Source organism: Haliaeetus albicilla, chromosome 6 (genome assembly GCF_947461875.1).
Source record: "Haliaeetus albicilla chromosome 6, bHalAlb1.1, whole genome shotgun sequence".
Classification (NCBI taxonomy): domain Eukaryota; kingdom Metazoa; phylum Chordata; class Aves; order Accipitriformes; family Accipitridae; genus Haliaeetus; species Haliaeetus albicilla.
In genome coordinates this window covers 17,513,000-17,538,275 of record NC_091488.1, presented here as the reverse complement: position 1 = coordinate 17,538,275, position 25,276 = coordinate 17,513,000, and the positions used below count along the sequence as shown (strand labels likewise).

Sequence of the window (25,276 nt, the reverse complement as noted above, 5' to 3'; positions counted from 1 at the left end):
TATGTACATTTACACACTCTTTCTTCCAATTTAGACAGAAAAATTATCTTTATTATAATCCCATTTCCTCTCTAAAAAGTGGAAACAAAAACAAGAGACAGAGTGGCTTCTTTATCTTTTCTCCACTCTAAGAGTAGTCCTTCAACATCTAAAGAAATGCTACATAAAGGTTTATGCCTCTCTTCCCCCTGTACTTGTATGATCTTGCTAAAGATCTCAGTCTATGGAAATTCTTCATGAAGGTTGTCTGCCTTAGGCTAACTTTCTTCATTTCCAGTTCCTCTTTTGGGAACAAAAGACGTAAGCCTTTTCCTCAAGGAAAATAAATTGGGCATACTTTCGCTGGGAAAAAAACTTCAATTCAGGAGGAATTTAGGGCAGAGGAGAAAGGGATATGTATATCACTCAAGGATTACAGTAATGCCATTCACTTCCTGATTCAACACACAGAATGGACAGTGCTCAGGGACTTAATGAGGTCTGTGCAGTTAATAGGACCTGTTTACAGGATGCAGTTTGTGTAAAAAACTGAACAGGATTTCAGGAAGATAAAGGACTTTCATGGTGATGTGAAATGGAACTTTGTAGTATTTTAAGACACAGGTGCCATATAATTCTTAGATGATTCCGCACAGATCATTTTTTCATATAGAGTATTACTGATTTTGTGTGCCCACAATAAGACTACTGGAATCCAATCTTCAGAGGCATGTTACACAACTATAAGGCAGTAAGGACAGAGGCTTTGAAGTGCTACAAACAGAACATAAACATGCTGAAAAGCCTAGTCCAATGATCTCTAGTTGGGCATACTCAAGCAGTGCTTATGTTTGACCTACCTCATTTTTCTGTACTCCAGAGTTCCATCTGTATTATAGGGAAAATGCTACCAATTTACTTAAAAGGCATTTTAATTAACTAATACTTGTGGAACATTAAAGTGCTCAAAGTGATAAACACAGTAAGAAAGCTAATGACAAAGTTAGTGATTCTGTTTTTGAGAGCAGGGTTTGGATGGCATATACAGAAAGTAAGACATGGGGCCACATACTGAAGCAGGGAAAAAAGAAATATTGACTAACCCAGGTATTGAGCACCATCCAGCCTGTGCACTGAATGAGAGAGAGGTCCTGTGGAAAAAACTAGTATGTGATCATGTAATTTAAGACTTTACCATAATGCATATCAAAAGGGAAACAGGATCCTAAGTTAGTTTGCGTGAGTATTTAATGTTTGAAAACGTAAAGCTGCAAAGCCAATTTTAATTTTTTAAATAGTTAAAGCTACCACAATGTTTGGAATAGCACCTTTTCCCCAGTCAGCAAAGCAATCCAGCTGATTACTAACAATGCCCTGACACACTCAGTTGTGCAATAAACACACAGAACTCATCTTGAAAACAAAACTGAGCTTTTTTCTACAGAACACATTCCTCAATCAATGATGCAACATGCCAAACCTACACTGGATCACCAAAGTAAAAAGACAAAAAAGAACAAAAACCAAAAAACCACACCAGAAGTTGTTAACATTTTAACTTTGTACTATTTAAGCACTGAAGTAACTTGGAATTTCTAACCTACAGATTTTTTAGAACAAAGATTTGCTAATTCTATTATGACACAGAACTTACAAAGCTGGCTGAGAAACTGAAGGAGAAGGAGCTGAATCTTCTTTCTTTGCATCTTCCACTGCTTCTGGTTCATCATCATAGTCAAACCGATCCAGCAGCTTCTGAAAGAAATGACATTGAGCCAACTATTTTTTCTGTATCTTATATAATTGGCAGCCAAAATATCCTTATTACTGAAGTCTTACTATATATCTTAACAGCTCTGGAATTAAAGACAAGGTTAGAATCAAGAAAAAAAGAGACAAACCTATATTCTAATACAGAATCAGAAACTGTCCAAAACCAGTTTTATTCAGCTTCAGAAAATGAAAGGGTATAAAAACAGGAAGCTGACCTCCAAACGGAAAGAGAAAAAACAAAATTTACATCATTTTTCTCCTAACAAATGGAGGACATTGAGGCATCCATCAAACAGTCTTCTGCTGAACTGAAAAAGTTAAACACAAAGAACAAATAAAGACTTACTTTGTCAAATGATGTTTTTTGCTCAGGTGGTGGGAAAGCAGTTTTTTGTTCTGGTGGTTGTGCTGCTGTAGTTTTCAACTGAGCAGTAATAGCTTGAACCTGAGCCATCACAGTGTTATCTATGACTGGTGACTGGGGTTTTTGAGGCTGTTGAAAAGTCTGAAGAATTTGCTGAAGCTACAAAACCAGAAACAGTATTAATTACATATTCTTACATAAACACATGGTACTGAAAGAGTTGTCGGGTATAAATTTTACGTCAAACTAGACTATGGCACAGGATGAACAATAACAACAGCTGACTAAACTATGGAGAACTTTCAGCAAGACCAAAGGTCACTTTTTAAACACTTAAGTGGCACAATTCAACAGATCCCCAGATTTCAGTATTCAGGCCTTTCAACACTGCAAACATTTAAGTGGACTGAACAATAAGACTCAACATTTTGTTTGATCTATTCTGCCTGTTCTTGAAACTCTGTAACTGCATCAATTCAGAACTAGTTATTTAGGAATATATAACTGAGTCTTCCTCAAATATCATAACTACTGGATAGAAGGGTCACAGATCATTCAAATACTGACTTTAACTTTTAGAAGTTTTCTGCTGAAGACCTTAGGGAGGCTTTTTGTTTTGCTTCAAATCAAGGATATTACTTCTATCATTTTTTCCCCCTCATTTAACATAAAAACGGAAGTTAGAAGGGAACCAGATATAAGCAGGTTACCTGTTGTCCTTGTGTTGTTTGAAACAACTGAGCTACAGCTGCAAAGGCATCAGAACTGGGCAACTGTGGCACAGTCGGCACTGAGTTAGCAGTAACTTGAGGGGGCTCCGAAGGAACCTTTACTGGAGGGGGCGGCGAACCTGAGAGTTTCATAGGAATTGAGAAAGCGCTACATTACTCCAAAACATTCATCTTACTCTTCAGTGCGTACATCTACCTCTTCAAAACAAGCATCTATCTACAATACTCTATTTAACCCAAAAAGTCATACTTAAACTACACCAATTCTATTCATTTTGCCTTTAACTGCTCCATTCACTGCTCACATCTGTGCATTATATACACTAAGAAAGAAAACAAAGAAAAATGGCGTATCTGAAAGCTAGTCCAGCATGGTATTTTAGAGCACAATTCAATGTTTATAATTGTACAATTTTAGAAAAGTTAAGAGAAAAACTGTTACTCAGTGTTAAGCAATGCGTATCAAAACACTTAGAATGTTAGTTCTGGTTACAAAGTTCTGGACTCATTCTTTTGGACGAATATTACAAATCTATCATCTAATGGTTCATTTTAAGAACAACTGAGTTTCTCTTAATATTTTCTATTTTGTAGCAGTAACTGAACTTTTGCTGAAATGTCTGGTAAAAATTAAAGGTTTTTAAAAATTATTTCACAAGCAACTCTTGTTCTTTGATAAGGTTTCTTCACGTGCCACTTTTGCATAGGCACAAGCCAAACCTGCATCTGATAGATAAATTCTACCATAAAAAGAATTTTTACTAATTCTTCCAGGAAAAGACTCCCATTTCCACTAAGCTTTACTAAAACTCAGATCACATTTTAAGACATGCTATTAGCTTTGTCTACACATGCAGCATTCCCATTCTCTTTGCTTCAGATTACAATGTGGGGTTTTTTAATAAACATTTTGCCAGTACAAAGTAATACCATCAATTCCTTCATGCTGTGAGCAAGTAACTATTCTTTAGCAAACATACTTTAATAGACTATTATAAAACTGTACAAGAGACAGTTAAAAAACACCACAGATAGAAAAATTTTTTAGTTTGAGACACTAAGCAAGTATGTTTGCCTCACAATACCAACTTCTTTAAGGCCAATCATCTGTTTGCAGTTTAAATAACTGCAGTGTTCACATGCAGCAAGCAGACAAACATGTTGAATAATGTTTTCCCAGAAGTCAGATGCTACAAAAAAATACTGCAAAAAGATACGTGATTGTTTTTAAATATAAATTAACTCCCCAATTATTTCCTGTATATATTCAGAAGGATATTCGCTTGCTCAAGGGAGAAAATTTGCATTTCTCTCTCTCTCTTTTTTTAGCTAAACAGACTTTGTAGCATTATGCACTAAACAGATTCTATTTCACATAATGCATTAGTATATTTATTATTATTCATTAGCATATTTATTTCAGGGCCAAATTATCCCCTCTGGTGCATCTGAATATCTCACTGAAATCAGTGATTCTGTACATGAAAATTTATGCAGAAGGCACCCAAACCAGTAACTACTAGTGATGAGACAAAGATGGAAAAATAGTGCCACTCACCTGTCATATCAGAATGAAACTGTATAGCCACCAGTCTGCACCCAAACTCAGGTGCTAAGACATTCCCTCCCCCTGCCCTGCCATGTTTATAAAACTTTTCAACAGGATACACTTTCCTAAACATCACTGGAGACGATTTCACTTACGCTATTGTGCATCATTATTTTGTTGTCTGTCACCACACCTCACTCACTCCATTACATTTTTTGCCAGTCCTACTCCAGCATACATGAGTGCAATAAATAATGAGGTTACCAAAGCTAAGTCTGAAATATAGAGTGCAAACTCAAAAAGAAGGCCCTCCAGAGAAAGAGAGAATTGTGGCATGCATATTCTCGTCCATGATTCAGTAACCTCACTACCAGCTTTTTATGTGGCATAAAAATAGGTCAGTGAAAATACTGTGGGTAGGCTGTCATTACTTTACTCTTTAGGTCAGTGGTTTTCAACCAGTAGCCTGTGCAAAAGCCTACTGCTGGGCACACATTTACTGTTCAAGAATTTGGATTTGAAACACCAGTTTAAATGTTTCAGGGCTGCATATTGAAAAAGACTGACAGCTGTTGCTTTCAGGTATCAAGTTGATTCAAAGAAAGATGAAGCTCTTAACATGCAAGATCATGCTTTACTTAGCCAGGTTCTAACATTAAAAAAAAAATACATCAGAATTCTAAAACTGAGAAACAAAAGACAAATATTTCATACCAAAAGAAAAAAAAAAGATTTTTTTAAGAGGGGACATTGAAGTCATCCGTAAGTGAAGTGCGCACATATGTATGTACATGTGCATACACGATACAAATTTCGTGTATTTTCCAAATACGTGTTCACTTGCTGATAATTTCTGATGTACAGTATCAGCATTTATTTAGAACTAGTTCAGATGTTCCACATAATTGTGACAACAAAATTGAACTTATTAATATGCTACTGTTGAAACTACTAGTAGGCGCTTTAATGTGAAAGCAAACAAGCTATTACCATTCATCCTTTTAAAAGAAGTTATAATGTCATTCATACCTTCATTATTAGTAGCATTTTCTGTCATTGGTGCAGTGGCACTAGTTCCTGCTGCCATATCCAGAAGAGGTTGAATTATTTCAATTTTAAATACTCCATTTTTCTGCCAAAGGTTCAGGACACGTACTATTTTACTCTGTTGAAACAAAAGCAAGCATCAGTGCTAAACACAGCTTTCCTAATTCACGAACTCCAAATTTATCTTCCGTACATTGAGAAGAAAGGTTTGAACAGTATACGAGTTCAACATAATCAGGCATACCTATTTAACAACCCCCCTATGTTGTCACATAGGTCAGCAAGACCTTTTACATTGCAAAGATAAAAACTGCCAACTTATTTTACCATCCGCTTTAATAAAAAGTGACTTGTACCATTTTTCTAAAACTGTTCTGGCCAGTCAGAAAATCCAGGTTTGATATACAATAGAGGAAGTCACATCAGCCCTACCATTTCCTCACAGATAGTCATAAAGGGGTAAAACAAACAACATATGCGACTAGAAAGACAGAGAAAATGAAGATAAGCTGGAAAACCCTAACAAAGAGAGGGGCAATTAGGGTGCTATTCCAAAACTCTAGAACAAAGCTTTAAAGTTAGATAGAAGATTGTTTGCTTGAATTTTTTTCTACTAACCCAACCAATCCTATGTTGACACCAGAAAACCCATCTCCATCACTATTCAAAACATCAGGAAAGCAAGTGGAAAATATTCTGATCACTGCAGAAAGATCAAATTAGAACCTCTGATTGTCAGCTGTTATTTTAAGCTTGTTTCTTTTTTTAACATTAAGAACAATGAAGCTTTCAGGAACAAGCTGGAAATCAGTCTTTCCTTCTTTATCCAAGTATTAAACAATAATATCTAACTAGATGTGCTGCTTCAATTGGAACATGCACGCAGGTAAAAGTCAGAATACAGGTTATATTGACATACCTGTCTTACCTGTCTTTTTTGTATCGTCATCTGAGCTGCACACACATACATTTTAAGTACTTTTTACTTCTACTGTAGCTGTTAAGAATGAATCAATTCTGTTCCTTCTTGTTGCAACAATAAAATGTCTTACTGTGATTCAGTTATATACACCCATGCAAACAGACCTATACTTATATAAGATAAGCGATTAAAGAATTTCACAAAATGTTTTCTACAATAAGATCAATTAGAGAGAAACCTGAAATGGCTATTTTAAAATAAGATTTTGGTCTGAAAAACAGCTAACTTTAAAACAACAGCATTTTTTGGCTTTAGATATTCTATCTCTCCACAAGACTTGAAAATAATATGAAGGCCAAAAAATGAATAAATTTAATATTCTTGTTTTCAGTCACATATTAATCTTACAGAAAGGCTGTTTAAAAAAAAAAAAAAAAGTTGTATCATAGTATCATTCTCTTTGGAAATCAACCATAGTTGCTGTGTATCTGCAGATCAGGTTTTTTGTTTAGGTACTGGACATTCATTAAAGCAAGCATGTTATAAATAGTATTATTCCCCTAGTGAAAAGCATCTTAATTATTTTAGCAGTGAGATATCAGGTAGTTACATAAAGGACACAGATAGTCTAATTCATTTAGATGAACAAAATGGTAACCACAAAGACAGAAAGAAGGGACCGCTCTATTTCACCAAGGTATTAACCCAGAAGCTCCAGAATATCAGATTCAAGGCCTAAAGGTCTAAAAGTTCCACATTAGAAAACTACAGAGCATCAAAGCCTTTCAAAATCTTAGTCAGAAAGTTAGTGAAAGTCAGTTAGAAAAAGAGTATTTTGCTCTACAATTGTACTACAATTAAGAAAAAGAGAGAGTAGGCGATTTTCTGGAAACCAACTGGCAACTTCTAAAACACACTTATCTTGGGAGTCTTCTGAAATTGTTCTGACAGAGGGCATAAAAGTCATCTCCTGTTGGTAGCAACCTGGACCATCATGAATTCAGGAAACTTTCTAAGCCTCTGTTCTATCAGCAAGTACAAAACTAAGGAAACCGGTGCCTTAAACTAGTCCTGACAATGGAGAGCAGCAATGAAATTCTCAAGCATGGGATTTGTAAAGACTGAAGAAATCAACATGATGATTTTTTAGAAAATATTTGGGAGCAGAACCTTCACTGCCTACAACACCAGAGCTTCTCCTATAACACTTTCTTTTTGTGGGAGACTCCACCTTCCATAGTAAGTTTTCCTGAAGAAGCCTCAAGAAGAAAAATTTTGGCATAGTCACACACACCGTTGAAATAACTTCATCAATTTAGTTTTGCCTATGCAGACAAGTAAAATAAGTATTTTAACTAGAACTTTCATTTCACTAGCACCTTTGATAATCTTTCTCATCACGATTTACCATTTCACATAATAACATTCACTACCATGAACACAGAGAATGACCTAATTAGCTATCACAGAAGTGGAAACACCAAGGTAGCACTGTTATCAATTCACAACAACACTTGAGAAATTATAGTTGTACCTTGTCTTCAGATGGACAGAGATACAAATACTGGAATGTGGCAGTAATATTTTTAGAGAATCTTGGCCCAAAAACATCTTTGTCTGTTCCAAACTGGTGACGAGACTGACGAACAATAGAGTCGATGACATACAATCCAGGGACTTTATATTCCGGTTTGCACTGAAAACATGAAAATTATTTTCCATTATGCAGTGATACTAACAAGGTAACATGCACTCACCTTACATCCTTACACAAAATATATACTTAGTATACTTGGATAGAAAAAAAATATATATTAATTTGTTTTAATTTGGTTTATAAAGAATTCTCTTAGTGCTTTACTTCTGTTTTGTTTATAGAAATGGAAAAGAAAAGGAGAGAAACATGCTTTCACATTTGGGACAGGGTAAATATACCCAGATAGCTTGAAGCAGCCTTTGCCTTCTCAACCACTGCTTTTAAAGTACATTTAGCTTGACAACACGTGACCACAACAACAGGTCTACTACAATACAGTTCAGACTGTCACAACTCTGCTATCAAGCTACCTCCCACTCAATGCACTGAACTACTTCCACCAACTCTATTCTCCAGAGTTTAACGCAAAGTCCTTCTCTTTGGAGGTCTCTGAAGAACTCTGAATGAAAAAAGAGTATTTTTCCTGTTTACTCAGAGGAACTTACTTTAGGCAGCATGATAGTTTGGTTTTAGTGTTACATTCTAGCCTGTTGTTCTATATGCCTAGCCAAGCAAGAAAACTGTATTTTCTGAAAATATGTATTATCTTACCCAGTGAAAATTAATTTGAAGTTCAATACCTCCAGTTTCCTCCCCAGTTGCTGGGTAGAGGAGGAAGGGGAAATTTCACAGTTTTTCTTTTCCTCCCCTTCTTAATATAGTAAGGAAAACTAAAATGAGATTATATAGACAAAGAGATACCAAAATGTATAAAATCCTAATAAAACAGAATTTCTTCCCTCAATCCCTAAATAGCAGAAGCCTTTTGGGTTTTTTACTAGCATTACAAATAATACCTAGTAACAGATGCAGACAATATCTGTATCAGTAGATTATTTTTTACCTTTTTGATAAACTTCTCTACAATCTGGACAACATGCTTGTAGAGCTGGAAAATAAATACATAAATTAATTTATCACCTACTCAACTGTGGCACATCATTTTAGAAGTATTTTAACTCTTTGTGCTTACTACCATTTAGGAAAGACTACAAAATACTGTAGTCACATTCTAAAAAGTAGTATGTTATCAAGCTAAGTTAATCTAGCACAGAGAAAATTATTTCATGGGGTAACACACAGAAACAAGCCATCCTTTCTGTCAGAAGTGTGCCAGTGTGTACACAAAAGACGTAGGGCTTCCAGAGCATTAGGGAGAGCTTTCTGGACTTACTTTCTAAGCAAGTCCGCTATGTTTTAATATGCTACGGTGCAGTTGCATCCTGCAACATTTAAAATTTTATTGCATAGAAATCACAACACCTTAGTGGGTGTGGCATTAAAAAGCAATGATTCAAAAAAATCAAGCTGGCATTATGCTACTACTCTAAAATCAAGATATTATATTCACCACCCCCTTGTTTCTATAACATTCTTAACGCCAACGAGAATAAAACATCCATGAAGCTGACTGGGAAATCCAGAGATGCATTTACTTAGAAGTAAAATAATAAAACATTGCTCATGTTACAGTTTCATGTTTATTCTACTGTACTTTACCTTAATAGCTTTAATGGCAGCTTTTGTGATGAGAATCATTTTTGCTCGCGAAATAGGAGGTTTCATCTCCATCAGTGAAAAGAGCTAAACAGAGAAAACAAATATTAAAAACGTATTCTGAAGTTTAAGCAGTTAACCAAAAAGAAAACATTTCAGACAACTAATTGATTACTGGCATTCCACACTATGTATCGCCACAATGCTGGCTGGCCCTTGAAACAAAGATACTAACAGGCAGATCTTTCTAGGCAATGTTCAAAGCGATCTTCCTTGTGAACTAACCCATATTCACTGATTTACCAGACTTTGATAAGGCTGCTGTCGAAGTCCCATTTGTGTTTAAAAATTAGTATCTGCTTATGGTACCAGCACTGCTAACTTATGGTATGGGAACTTGCAATTTTACAAAAACAATATAAAACAGAAATAAGTGTGGCTTGATTTAAATTAGCCCGAGTATCTGCTTACCAAATAGAAATATTAGGATGGCCCTACAGATAACTAGACTAACATAATCCTATAATCTTAAAATAATGTGCATAAACATATGACAACTTTCATCCATCAAGGTGATCAAATCCATAGTAAGTTTTCAAATTATCCCACTATATACAGGCATTGCAAATGTCTTTAATGGAGATGTTTACCATTTTGCTTGCTATGACCACACTGTATTACTATTAAAATTAACTGCACCAACTGTTTTGGAGAATCCTCTGCACTATTCTCCTTACTAATGTCACCCAGTGGAAAACTTAATTCCTCAAGAACTAAGTTTTCAGAAGTTACTAGTTTTTATAGATGGCAGTTTGAGGCATTCTGTGAATGCAACTTACAGAATAATTCTTATCTCATTTCTAGAAACATAGCCCAGGCACACTATTTCAAAGAGTTTTAATCATATCAGAAGTTAAGAAGAGTGCTATTCTGTTAAGACCATTAAGCACAAAAAGGGATTCTGCAGTGCCAGATTTAAATAGTCTTTTTTTTTTTTTAAAGACTGAATTCACAGAAAGCATATTCGATATTCAAAACATGTAGGATACAGATAGGATGTTCAGCTCTTCAAATTTGAAAGTGTGACTCTAAGCAAAGAAACCCCAAACCTAGTTTTCATAAAATACATCACCATGACTTGCATCTCATGTGTGAGGAAATTTATTGCAAAACACTTTCAAAAACTCTTGAACCTAAGCATTCAGAAGACACTGCTCTGTCTTCCAGTATCAATAACTCTGAAAACAAGTATTAGCTTCACATTTCAGAAACTGAGAGAAACTAAAACTTGCACACAGAACTGTCAGAGCTGATGAAATATCCATGAAAGGCTGAACACAGAAAGCTGAGGGAAGAGGGATACATTTTCCTTAGGGCCCCAGCACCACCTGAACAGCGTGACATTCTTACTGTACTTTGCTTCCTGTAGAGCATTTTAAGAGAAGAGGGAAATAAGGGATTGGGGGAGGTTTGTTTTTACGTAACAGTCCTACAGTCTGGCACTCATAGGCAGGCATGCACACATACCAGAAGACACCAAAATCCAATGCACATTTCACCACTTTCCAGACCACTCTGCCTACTCTGGATCTACAGTGAATTCTATATACTCCATAAGCTGCTGTTGTAATTTCACACCGTAAAACAACCAGTTGCAAAAACTACACCATATGCTACACAATGTTTTCATGGCAAACTGTGCACACTTCTTTTCTACTAGTCATTAGACCTGGAAGCATAATCTACATTGGCTTGTCAGGACCATTCTCTCTACTCCAATCTTGCTTCCCATCTTCCAAGCAGAAAGAGAAGCCAGGACATCCCAGTACTACTTTTTAATTCCTCCTTCTATATCACAGCTCATGGTTAGGTGTTCTGCTTCATTAAATATTATTTTCCATTCTTCCCATAAACTTAACTTCCCATTTAAACTGTGGCTTACTAAAGGCAGAATCATTATATTGTCATGATCTGTATAGTGCAAAAAACCATGGAGATCTTCAACATTTCCTACACACACATAATCATTTTTACCTTGAAATATTCCCCACAAATCATAGAAAAAAATGTTTTTGCATTACATAATTTGATTTTGCTCTCACAATAAAGAAAAAAGAGCCCTTGAATACTAGTCAAAAATGTAATCAATTGTTTGCCACAAAGCAAAATAAGAGAATAAAAGTATCTTCATTTGACAGTGTAATGGAAAGTAAGATGTCATTTAAAAATGTACCTCTTATTTTTCTATGAATTTAAAGTTCCAAGATACTTGTGAAACAACCAAGTTACACAGATTTATCCACTGTCTCAGTTAAGGAAAAAAACAATGCAGAAGATAAAAAAAATTGGCTAAAAATTAAAATGCAAGTAAAGTGATAACAAGACTTTCAGCAATACAAAATGAAAGCCCTACTTCAATAAAATACAAAGAATACGCAAGAAGGTATTTACTTCCTTAATTCGATTCCTATTCCAGGAGATACTAAAGAAGAAAAATTGTCCTTCAGGACAGTGGTAGCCAGATACCTTTTCCAACACCAACGCTAAGTCAAGACCATGACTTTTCATTACTAATCTCCATAAAACACAAGTTCTAGTGCCAGAATGTTTAATTTTTAAAGCTATTCAAGTTGTAAGACATACTTCAGCTAACATCCATGCTTGCTGAGAAATCACAGTACAGACAAATAAAAACTGTCAGATAAAAGACAGAAAGAGAGAGGTGTCAGTGAGTTAAGACTTGTTTTTTTAAAAAAGCTTAATTGCAACTTTGAATTATATTCCTTTAGGATAAGTGCAAAGACTACTGATGAACAAAGTCAGTGTTATTATTAAAACTCGGGAAAATCTGTTTTAAGAGGTAATGAAAGACAACAACAAAAATTTCCAAATCCCAACACCCACAAACAAACCACCAGAAGGCTCAAAAAAATGAGATGGAGGAAGAAAAACGGAGCCAACAATAAGACAGGCACTCCATATCCTTTCCTTTACACACCAACAAGCAACTGGTCCTCCAGAAAAAGCAGCCAGTCCCATATAACGAGAACAAAGAAGCCAGTGTGAATGTAGCACTTCAGCGTTCGTATTTCAGGAACACAACCAGAGAGAACCAGGAAACTGAGAGAGCTCATAGCAGGACAGAGGATGACAATAAACAAGTGGCAGCAAAAAATAAGAAGTGTCTTAAAAGGTATCCCAAGAATGACGTTGCAAGGAGGGGGGGGGGGGTGGAATCCAAGGAGAAAGAAACTGCCAGAGGGCACAAAAAAGGGAAATCAGCTAGATGCGCTGAAGTAGCCAGGGAGGATGCAGTAAAGAATATAGTACTTGGAGAAGTCATTAAATAAAGAACACGAGAGGCTGAAACTTAGGCTAATAAGGCAGGAATACACAAGAGCTTTAGAAGAACAGGATTGAGCAGATCACTGTAAATTGTTCTTTTGCTGTTACAGACAGCACTCTGGGCAACAGCAACAAAAACATAGTAAAAGCAATGAGGTCAGTACACACAGCTATTTCCAGCTTAGGATGAACTACAGCTGAAACATGCATCAAACTGAGATGCAAATATTTGTATATAGAAATACATATGCACACACACATATATATACACATATATGTATAGGCGTATATATATGTGTGTGTGCATATATATATGTATTCTGCTCTCTCTTCACACACCTCCCCACCACTACCTCTTGGAATAGCACATCAAAACTTTGTTGCCTTTTTAAATTTTCATAAGATTTTAGAATACCAAATGACTATTTTAAAGCTGATTTTTATTTAATTTTCAGTATCATAGTTACATGTGTCAAAACCATGTTTTAAAGACGGGTAAATCTAAATTTTAACAACCTTACTAGTTCCTCATGGATTTTCACTGTTAGAAGGGGAAACTGTTCAGTAAGACGCCCATGTACTTCACATTTGCATACGTTCAATTAGACTTGGATCTTCTTTCATACACATTTCCCAAACCAATATATGAAAAAAAAAACAAAACCCCTATTTTCAGAGGACTGTCCTTTCAATAATACATCTAATTCCTCAAAGGGCACCATGATCAGCTCAAGAAACAACCTAAGACACAAAAACTTACACGTTATTTAAGAAATAAAAGAAATGGGATGGATGTAACAAAAGCAACGATGATTTGCAGCTTGAGAGTACTTCCAACGTACCGCCTCGCAACAGGAGCCTGACCCTGGAATACTCTGCCCTGTAAAGCTTGACCTGCTAGAAACGACTTGCTGCTTTTACCAACCATAACTGGATGTTTGGAGAAAAAAAAACAGCTCCTGGTTGTTCCCTACCTTCTTTCCCCATATAGTGACATCACTGGCTAAAGAAAAACGCAGTTTAGCTCTGCCTCTATTTCTACTCCCCACTGCCCCCAATCCACTCATTTGGCAATGAAAACCACCCAGGGTATCCCGTTCACTAGGACGGGGGAGTACCACAGGGCGAGAGACGGCAGGGGAAAAGAAATTAAGTGAAACTTTATTTTTACATAACAAATAATTAATCCAAGGACTATTCAAGACTTGTATCTTTATTCAGTTTTGATAATTTCAATAGTTTAAGAAGAATTGTCTCCTGCTGTCTGTGTGGATTCGCTCATACCCAAGGAAAAACTAATGTAGAAAAACTAGTAGAAAGGCTTAGCCACAAAACGTTATCAAAATCATTAAGGCAGAAGTTGTAAGAAAACTTTTCCTATTTCAGTTATAGTAGTCTCACCTCTTGAAAGTAGTATGAAAAAAAACCACACTTTTGTTTTACACAAGCTCTACCTTAGGATGCAATTTCAATTTAGGAATTTCCAAACTTTTCCGGAACCTCCCTCCCTAAATCTGTAAGTCTGTGCATTGTAGCTGCACGTGTTTTTAAAAGTGCAATGTTTTTAAAAGGAATCATTTCTTTGTTGCTCCGTATCAACCCATGTACTACAAAAGGGTGGAGATATTAAAAGAGCCTAGTAAACTCAAGCCACAATACAAAATATTGATTCAAGAGTATTTCTGCATACTTTTCACAACAGTACAGAAGTACAGGATAAAATACCTACAAAGCCAAGAACCTCAAAGGCAGAAAAATCACCTGCTCATTTTCAGGCTAATAAATGCAATTAAATAACAAAGATGAGCCTCTCGTTAACCCATAACAGATAGCAAAAGGGAGACTAACCATATTGCCTGCTATTTAAAGAGCAAGCCAGTAACCACCCCCAAATTAAAATTCAATGTAAAGTACAGAAGTACTATAGAAAACACGTGGCAGGAGTGAACTAAGAAGGCCTTCCAACTCAAACTGTAGAATCTGCTCCAGTTCGTAAGCACTGGGTGAGGTATACTAGGACGGGTGGGGTAACGGGAGAAGAAATAGGATGATGGCCTTTAGCTTTCAGACTTTCAAACAGCAAATTATTAATTTCTGCCATTCTACAATTAATGCCCTTTGAGGGTCTTTTTTACACAGGAACTTGAGAACTATGGGTTTTTGAAACAAAGGGAAGAATCACTATTTTCAAATTTATCCACAGCCCTACCTTGGAATCCTAAAAAAGACAGCATGTCTAGGCACAGCATGTCTTCAGAATAAGAGCAAGTTGAAATGTAGGAATACTATCAGCTTCACTTTGCTACTGAATTCATTACAAGAAAAGCAAAACCAGATAGTGATACGTGCATGCCAGTAAAGAAGGAACAGGGGTGCCAAGGGAAAAACATAAGACACATGGTCAGATAAAAAAGGCAGCTCACACACTTTCCAAACCTGAAACTACTAGGGAAGAAGTGAGACAGTGTCATCCAGACTTATCCCATTGGCACAAAAGGAAAAAGATCAGGCTTATACCCTTTGGGGTGTCTTGAGCTTGATGTATGATCTTACAGTCTATTTATCTATTTTAAGCATGAGATAACATAGTAGGAAGGTAAAAATACCTTTTAAGACTTGAACTGACTTCCCTGGCTTTGCTCTCCTGCTGAAGTTTCTTTGCTATAAAAAGGTCTCTATTTACAAATAAAGAGGTACAGCTCCATTTTATGTACTTACTAAACAAAACCCACAGAAAAGAAGCAGCACAGACAGAAGCATGATCTACTGAAAGAAACACAGTGTTTAGTGATTAGTGGATATCAAGCACTCAGGTCATTGTTACAATACTCTCGTTCAATCTTCCCTTCTCCAGTTTTCACAGAGCAGTCTAACACACCCTCAACAGTTTCATCAAGTCTTACGTGTCCAAGAACATTTCTCTAAGCAGGCTCCATACACACATATGACACAGTCAGTACTCTGTACATTCATTCATTATCTTTTGGAATGTGTTTTATTTATGCATTTAGAAACCACCCGATACAGCTGAACTACAAGTCACTTATAGACATGTAATTGTAGTTATTTGTTCATGTGCCTACAGAAAAAAAAGGATGATGGAAGACATGACTAATAAGCATAGATACCATATTATTTTGTTAACAGAACACTATTACTATTAATGCATGAGCAGATCTTTAAAAGGTCAGATGTTTTAAAAAAATACACACAGGTCCAAAGAAAAACTGTTAGCCACATATGTTTTCCTTCCCCTACAGAACTAATTGCTTCCTGTCCTCTTCAGGTCCCCACTCTTCCTTGAGCTGCTAAGAAAAGGAGAAGATATTGATGTCTACTAAATTTCTGTCACTAAGTGGTGTCTCAGAGGATTAATGTTAAGTTTTAAATTCTTGACCATCAGCTGTGAAGCATACCAAGTATTAGGTGCTGCTGAAGGTAAGAGATCACCATAAAATTCATGGCTGTCAGGCTACATTCTTTGGAAAATAAAGTGAGATTTAAATTTGACCAGATATGAACCCCAGGCAATGAAGCTAAATCACTTCATCAACTTAAGCTATTTCTGTGGCCTAGAAAGACCATTCACAACTCCTGAATCACTGGGGAGAAACACCTTTACAAAAGACACTCATATGAAAATGGCATCATAAAAGTACAAAGAATAGAATTTTATTTTGAAACTTATCGGCCTCTTAGAATCAGAGCTTTGCTCAGAAGTCCAGCATATCTCCTGAAAAGCTGTTTATCTCATTTCTTCTCTTGCCGAGAATCTCTACTAGAATGCCACAGCTACCTGGAAACAGTTCAGTCCAGAAGAAACACAGTTCTTTCAGGATCACAGTGATGATGACCCTTCAATTACTGTGATACAGTCATAAAAGCAACAAAGCAACTTCCATCCCAAAAGAGCTGCACACTACTTCTGCAATAATTTCAGTCTGGGTCTCACAGTTTAAAAAAGGGACTAAATTCACTCTAAAACTCTAGTAGCACTCTCCCGTCTTTCTCTCCCTCTACCCCAGCATTTGAACTGCTGCTTAACCACTCTCCCAGGACATATGGGAGGCAGCACTGACTGAAAAATACAGCCTATTGCACCTATTGGAATATGGGAATCATTTTAGGCAGCTACATCAGGTAGCAGCTTTCACTGTTTTCTTAAAGAGACAAAGGATACCAAAATACACAAAAAACTACATTAATCTTTCCTCCAACCACAGATATTAGTAGTTGTGTCCTTGCTGCTTTGCTGTACAACAGAGGGAATCTAACTGGGGTTCATGAGTTCCAGTAACTGCTGAAGAAACACTGTGAAGGATATCCTGCTAACCTCTATTTATAGGACCTGGGGAGGGGAAGAACAGGGAGCAACAGATTCTAATAAAACACACAAAATGAAGTCTTACCATTAGCATAAGATAGCTATACTAGATCAAAAATACAACTGTCCAGTACACTGAATATGGATAAATAGTAAAGAAGAAAGCTGCAGCCCTACAGAAACAACCAACAAAATATCTATCCTGTTTGTGATCTAGGCACACTTAAGTGGGATATCAATTGTTTCAGTGGTACAGATTAACTATTATCAACCTGAGATGCGATCAAGTGAATATACTGCATTACTCAATACAAATATAAGATTACAAAATAGGACACTTGGCTTTATTCTACTTCCAGCAGCAAGACTGTGAAGAAATCTCTATTCCTAACTTTTATAACCAGTAAAATATACCTCAAATTTTTCAGATTAAAAAAAAAGGAAATGCATATCCTCTAAATTAAAACTTGACAAGTATTAAAACCTTTATAAACCATGGTCGATGTGCGATTTTGGGGTTTTGGGGGGTTTTTTAGAAAAATGTTATTTTCTTAAAAACATAACAAAGTTTTGCACCATTATCAAGTTACCTTTTGTGATTTACTTACACTGTACTATTAATTTAACACAACATATACACCTAACAGTACATGAATTCTAACTCATTCTTCCAGGATACAGTTTGAACTAATTTCCTCAGGGAAAATATACTATACTACATAACTGTCAAATCCCACCTATTCAGTCAGTAATATCTGCTCAGAGTACAGCTGGATAAAAATAAAGCAGCAAATGTGTTTGGTCAATACAAAAAACGTGCTTGCTCCTGTAGAAAAATGAGAATTTTTAAGAGGCACATATAACGGTAAACTTGCATTCAAAATATAGGTACAAAGAACAGGACTAAAGGAATGGGCAACACAGTCAAATATGATCTAATTATGCAACCCGTGTAAGTTACCACCCATTGCCAGAGCCAAACTAATTGACTCTAAGTGTTCTTTCCTAGGTTGCCACAATTGCTAAGTGCAACATGCTAGCTCAAACCTCTAATAAAGTTTTACCTCACAATTCAGATGGACAGTTAAGATCACATACTTATCACAACAGGCAGAAACTTGTTACTTCACTGCAATGCAATCACCTGTACCGTCAGAAGCCTATAACCCAAAGGGCAGAAACTGAACTTCCGAGTAGAACTGGAGCCTAAGTCAGCCAAAACTACTAATGGTTTCTACTGGACTGGGTGAACAGCTTCAGCCAAAACAAAACGGTTCAAATTCCATAAATAAAGGTGCTGCTGGTGCTTTTCTCTTCCTCCCAAAGCTCTTTTGTCTGAGAAGAGGATACCAACCTAATAGCTTAGAGGATGCCTAATTTACAGCCATGATTTGAACTTGGACCTTCCACCATTCAAGAAATTGCTGTAATCACCAAACCCACTCCAAAAAATCCCAAATGATTATATCACCTGAAGCAATAAGTGGCATCTCTTCCTTCATGTAGACTGGCAAAGAGCTGACAGCTGCCACCTCCACAGAAGAAGAGACAGTAAAGCCGGAAGCACACATGGCAAGTCCAGCACAAAACTCATGGCTGCTGCAGTTAAAGTTGCCATTATAAAACTGCAATTCTTTGTCTACAATGGTACTGTACAGCCAGCAAGTTCAGGAATTCTTGACCTACAGGGCATTCTGTAGATACCCCGATCTTTGCTGCTGAAGCTATTCCACTCTCAATAAAATAATTAACTATTCAGTGAACAGAGACTGGTACCTCTGTAGTCCTCACAACGCCCATGCATTATAAGACAGTCCTACAGACAAAATGAGTTCATACACTCACTAGCCTGTGCTGTTCCCACCATTCTGTGAATAACGTAGAGACCTTTTGTAAAACAGCTCTTTCACTTTCTCCGCTTTCACTGAGAAAGGCCAGAAATGGAACAATATCTGACTGCAAATCTTACCCTCCTCAAAAAAGTCTGAGATGTTTCACACTTTATTTTAGTATGTATTGTTTTGCATGCACAGCTTCAGGCAACACATGCTGGAAAGTTAATAGAACAGTTTGAGAACCACACTTTATGTCCTTAGCTAATATCATAAACACACCTTCTGAGAACAGGGCAGTAATTACACAAACCCTGAATTTATTAACATGCTAGCTTCACACATAAGTAGTCCGAGGGAACTAGTCTATCATGGTTTAACCCCAGCCAGCAACTAAGCACCACGCAGCCGCTCACTCACTCCTAGTCATACATACAAATGATTGCAGAACAGGGATTTTAGTAAGTATAGTTTTCTTCCCCAAAACTGATCTTCAAATGAAATCCAGTGTTTACTACCTTTCAGCAGCCAGCCGTCAGAATTTCACTCAATATTTCTGATTGTATCAAATAAAAGCATCATGCTTTTACTACATGAGAGGACTATGTATGAAATAAAACATGCCCATTTCTAAAATGATTAGTCACAGAATACCAAGAAACACTGCTTTCATTCTAAAGTCACACATCCTTTCGCCACCAGATCAGCAAAAGAATTGTTTTTTATTGTTTGAGGAAAACTAAGCATTGTCTGTACAATTAAGTTTTATCAGGTAGCAACATGTTGAAATTAATGAAATGAAAGCAATCATCTACTAGAATCACCTACTACCTTAGGCAGGTAAGAATATTTCTGTTCTGTTTACACGAAAATTGAAAATGCTTCAAACGGGCCATTCTATTTTAATGTATTTGGGAAACTTGCTTTGTACCCTTGCATACCACTGGTTCAAAACAGCATGATACACCCACAACATGGGCAAATAAATAAAAATAAAACCGTTAACAGGAGGCGTATACTATCTACTTTTTACTTTGTACTTCTATGATGTTGTTAAGGATGAGTAGATTTTCATTTGTGTGTGTGCATATGACAAGCAGTTGCAGAGAGTGAACTTTACACAGCATGACTTCATCACATGAGAGTAGTCTGCCATTTTTCCTGTTTCTGTTCAGCAAACATGCACAGCAACCTAACCTTCAAAACGTATTAAACATTCTGGTATAGGTTCCGGCTTAGCTTTAACTGATTATCTGCAACGAGAATACGCATAGCCCGTATAGGATCTGCAAAAGTCAAATCGTCAAACTGGGGCGGGAGCATCACCGAATCTAACAATCATTTTACATCACGTATCAAAAACTTTATAAAGTAGAGACTAAAGCATTTTGTTATATATTATGCAAAAAACAATCCCGGTCCATTTTGTTCCCAATTCCGATTGGCTGACTAAGGAATAAAATTAAAAAAAGTCATCTGAAGAAGACGGGGACCTTCTGTGTACCACGGAAGGAGACTGAATGCCTTACGCCTTCCAACCTACCTCCCATGTCCCCAGTGCTGGGGTCGATCCCTTAGTCCCATCCCCAGGCATCGTATCTATACAGCGATAAGCCCCCTCGCAGCTTTCCCTCTCTCTATTCAACCTCCAGCCTATCCTATTTGCCGCCTGTTCACATGGCAGGTCTCTCGCCAAACCGCTGCGAGGAAATAAAAGTGCCTCGCGTCCTGAAAGGCGGCTTCCCCCTCCTTAACAACACGCACGCAGTGGGAACGCCTCGTAGCAGGGATCCCGGCTCGGACGCTCTCCAGTGGGGTGAGGAGGAAACGGGGAGGGGGGTGGTGGCAGAGAGAGGGGCCCCCCAGATCCCCTCCGCGCCCCCCCACCCCCACCCCCGGCCCGTGCGGGATCCCGGGCTGCGGCGTCGCTCGGGGAGCGCTCCAGGCCGTTGCAACTGCCGCGGCGGGCCTGACCCCGCTCGCCTCCATTTTACTGAGGAGACCCGGTGTCCCCCACCCCCCGCCCCTCGGGCCGGCGGGAGGCCCCGGGCCGAGCCAGGCCGAGCGCTGCCCGGGCCCTCCCCAGCGCAGGCCTCTGGCGGCGCCGCACCGGGCCCGCGCGGCCCAGAGCCGGAAGCCGAGCGCGGGTTGGGGGGGGGGGGGGGGGGGGGGGCGATGGCGGCCACCGTGACCTCCCTCCCTCCCGCCCGGCGCGGCCCCCCGGCCCGCGCTCCCCTCCCCCCCACTCCCCGGCTCCCACCTCCTGGTTGAAGGCGTTCACGGCCTCCATGTTGGCGGCGGCGGCGGCTGATGCGGGCGGGCGCCCGCGCGGGGGAGGGAAGGAGGGGAGGGGGAGGAGGGGCGGCTCGGTCCCGCTCAGGGGCTGCGCGCGGACATGGCCGTTTGGCGGCGGCGGGGCTCGCGCTCTCCCCTGTCCCTCGCTCGCTCCTTCGGTGCGGCGTCTCGCTGGCAGGGCCCCGGCACAGACCGTCTCTCCCAGCGGGATGGCGGAGCCCACGCCGCGCACAGCACCCTGGGATCGTGCAGGCCTCCCGGCCCCGCGCCACCCACAGGAGAGAGAAGGGGGGTGGGGGGGTGGGGGGGGAAGAAGAGGGAGGGAGTGCGCGCGCGGCGCGGCGAGGGCACCACGTGACCCGGGGCCGGGTTACTCCCCGAGCCCCGCCATGTCAGCGCCGGCCCCGCCCCCGGGGAGGGGAAATGGCGGGGCTAACGCCGCCCGCCCGTCACCAGCCGGCCGGGCGCCGGCCTCGGCCTCGGCCTCGGCCGCCTCCTGGGGTCGGCGGTCTCGTCCCTTCAGCCGCTGGGTGGGCAGTAGGGTCTGGACAGAGCCCGGAGGCTCCGCGGCTCCTCCCCTCGGGGGAGGCCGCGGCTCCTGTGGCGTTGTTGGGGTCGCCGGGGCCGCATGCGCCGGCACAGCCTGGCTCGGCTCGGCTCGGCTCCGTGAGGAGGGTGCGGGGCACGGCACGCGTCTGGGGCGGGCAGCTGCGGGGCGCTGGCGAGAGAGCGGCACCCGCTTCCATGTTCACACTTAAAAATTGGTGGGTTTTTAATCCCCTGTCACCGTGTCCCGCAGGTGGCACAGAGCACGCGCTAAACCCCGCTCTGAGTGGAGCAATGGACCGGCGCTGGAGTGTGATACCTAGCACGACCGATACCGTCACGGTGGAAGAAACTGCTGCTTGCTTAAATACAAGCAAGCAAAACTGCAAGTCAGGTGTTTTGCACCGGTGAAGAAAATGGTTAATGACTACATTCACGCTAACAATGGGAGCTAATGTTCGTGAGAAAACTGCACGTACGCTGCAAAGTGTAATTTCAAGGACATTAGCTGGCTACTGACATCAATTAAAGAGCCCATTTGTCAAGAGCACTGTTAAATGCTATAGTAATGTGTTGGTATCGGTGTTAAATCATAGCGATTTGAGGTTTGCGGAGTGTCCTGTGATATGGTATGTTCAAAATGTTATTGTTTAACTTCGAGTTTCATTGTTTAACTCCAGTCCGGTACATCAGCAAGGTAGTAAACTGGAAAGAGGAGACTCAGAATGTTAGAGGAATCTCACAGAAAGTGTATTTGGCTTTATTTTGTGTTCTGCTGTTAAACTGTGCCTAGCGCTTGAGTTGTTAAGTGCAAATTACTCTCAGGAGTCTCTTCTCCCTCTCATCAGTATATGGCTGTCCAGCAATTAGCCTTCTTTAAAAGCAAATATTTTGGAATTCAAGGAAAGTTGACAGAGTAACAAGAACCCTTGTTCTACTCGGATTATGAAATGCATAAGGAGCAGTTTGTGTACAGTTATATGGCTGATATTCAGAGGATTTTTAAAAATAAATAGGTTCTAGTGGCAAATGGAAAGCTCTTCCAGATGTCATGAATTTCTATAGGCTGATCTTTTATCAGAAAAAAATTCTAGGCTTTCCTAGTTCTTTTTTAAAGAAAGCAGCCAAGCTAGAGAAGGGGGGGGGGGAGATAATATTGCCCATTTAGTGTCAGTGTCTCTGCTTTTTTGTGATTTTTGTCAGTTTCGACATGGTAAATTACTTCACATGTAGCTTTTACTACTGTTCTTGTTCATGTCACTGTTAAAAAATTCACAAAAGGTAGCTTGTTCTGCCACCTGAAAAATATGAACAGCAAAGGTAGAACTGGAGTATGCGATGAGAGGTAAAAAAATGCAAATTACCTCTGTCCAGTTCTTGCATCAGCTAAGATGCTTTCTGAGAAGTAAGAATGACTTCTTTGAGGGCTCTTGCCTTAGGGAGAGAGAATGAGTGAGAATGGACTTCCTGTATTGGTGATTAATTTTCAGGTTTGAAACCTAGTTGTTAAATGGTGACAGCTGTTTCTATAATGTTGAGTACCTGACATTATGTTCTTTTCAGTACGTACTTGATAATACAAATGCAGTGCTTTCAATACACTGTTAACAGTTTATACAGAGTACAGAAAAACAAAACCTTCCCAGGACAGGAAAGGCTGCCAGTGATTCTGGAAATTCACAGTAAATTTGGGAGTTCTTTTGCCTATTAAAACTTTTAAGTTTTTTATATTATATATTTGCCTTTCAATAGGGTGTCACTACAGTTTTTAGAGGTGACTCCTCTGAAAACTGAGTGTTAAAGACTCGTTGCTGTTTATGTATTGAGTATTGTTTTATTATGAATCTTATTTTTTAAAAAAATCTGCCTCTGTAGCATGTTTGTACTCAGACTTATGCATAATTGGATTTTATGTAACCTGCAGGGAGGAAAGATAATGTAAGTGTACCCCAGTGTGTTTCAGAATTGTCTAATACAAGCACTGGTAGCTGCAGTGTTTTTGTGCTTGATGGGCTAGCTGTGTTAGTGCTTACCTTGCTGTGCTAAAGCTCTGTGCCCATTCCCCTACCAAGCTAAAGTCTGGTGTGGTTGTGTCTGTGCTATAATGTGGTTCTGGTTTCGCCTGCAGTATAGACAAATCCTTAGGGTTTGCAGAATTATCCCTGGCTACTTTTGTTAATTGAAAATTAAATTCTGATTCCTCAGGGGCTGAATGTTAGGATTTCGGGGTGGGAAAGGGTGAAGTAGGTTAATTACTGCAGCTTTAGACTTAAGTCTGGGTTTTGCTAGGCTATGACTTGTCTATTCAAAGCAGATCTGCTTCATCAAGATAATATGCTCAGTAATTTTAAGGTAAAATTTGCCATTGCTTGTATTGTATTGTGACTACCTATAAAGAGAGGAGACAATCATATAACTTCTTAATGAAAAGCATGTTCTTTTCATTATACTTTTGTCAATTTTATGTTTGCAGGTACTTGAGCTCGCAGCAGGTTTATTATTTAAAGTTGCTTTTATAACAACATTAGGCATTGTATGAATATATGGCGTACGATGCCCAGCATTGTGTTACATATCTGTACAATATAAAGGATGGTCCTTGCCTCAAAGACCATGTAATCCAGTGTGGCTCCTACAGCATTTAGTATCATTATTTATTGTTCATATAACACATATTTTTAAATATTGATCCATATTATTCCATATGTCTTATGTTCAACAGTTTTGACTTGTGTTGGTGCACGGGTTTAGTTTGTTCAGCTTGCTTACTTTTGTTTCTGACAGATGGGCAATAAATGTCCACACCAATGTATGGAAGTTGCTGTTGAGAATAAATTATGGTTACTTGATGTAATGATTCTTTTTGTCTTTGTACAAGCTGATGAAACACATGTGCAAGTCTTATTCAAGCTTGTTGAAATCTGAAATGTTTTTGAATATAGTCTTTGTCATTTTATACATAATGAAATACAAGTTTAACTGAATTTGTTAGCTTAAGCATTCAAAGTTTTACATAATCATATGTCTGTCTTTTTTTTTTTTTCTTGCAGTAACATTAAGTCTGGATCTTTGAAGATGTTAAGAATCCTAAATTTTGCTCAGTCTCTTAAATTATTATTGTCATTGTGCATCATTATTGACAAAGAAAATGGCTGACAACAATCATCCATAAAAATGTCATATTCCCTGTCCTTTGATTATCTGTGTTGGCCTACTAGTGTTTCTCTAACTCATTCAGTAAGGATTAGTTATCACTAGCACATTATCACTCTCTTAATTTACTGCTGTAATTTAACCTATGGAGTAACTTTTTTTT

The 25,276-nt window shown here is 38.8% G+C and overlaps 1 protein-coding gene and 1 long non-coding RNA gene across 5 annotated transcripts in view; one reads left to right on the top strand and one right to left on the bottom strand.

Annotated features, from left to right (window-relative positions):
* SCAF4 (SR-related CTD associated factor 4) overlaps positions 1-21,690 on the bottom strand; it is a 47,727-nt gene extending 26,037 nt beyond the window's left edge. Inside the window, exons 1-9 of one of the 4 annotated variants that reach the window (XM_069785248.1) lie at positions 21,380-21,690; positions 9,622-9,705; positions 8,966-9,010; positions 7,900-8,061; positions 5,426-5,561; positions 2,827-2,966; positions 2,099-2,275; positions 1,634-1,734; positions 1,083-1,130 (exon numbers count right to left, since the gene is read on the bottom strand). In XM_069785248.1, the coding sequence (XP_069641349.1) occupies positions 1,083-1,130; positions 1,634-1,734; positions 2,099-2,275; positions 2,827-2,966; positions 5,426-5,561; positions 7,900-8,061; positions 8,966-9,010; positions 9,622-9,705; positions 21,380-21,409 (923 nt within the window). In that variant the 5' untranslated portion in view covers positions 21,410-21,690. The remainder of the gene's footprint in view (positions 1-1,082; positions 1,131-1,633; positions 1,735-2,098; positions 2,276-2,826; positions 2,967-5,425; positions 5,562-7,899; positions 8,062-8,965; positions 9,011-9,621; positions 9,706-21,379) is intronic. The other 3 variants (XM_069785249.1, XM_069785251.1, XM_069785252.1) reach the window with 3 other exon arrangements.
* A 67-nt stretch (positions 21,691-21,757) lies between these two features.
* LOC138685674 (uncharacterized) lies at positions 21,758-24,944 on the top strand. Its single transcript, XR_011325035.1, has 2 exons — positions 21,758-22,089; positions 22,214-24,944. It is a non-coding gene; the product is annotated as an uncharacterized lncRNA (long non-coding RNA).
* The last annotated feature ends 332 nt before the right edge of the window (positions 24,945-25,276 follow it).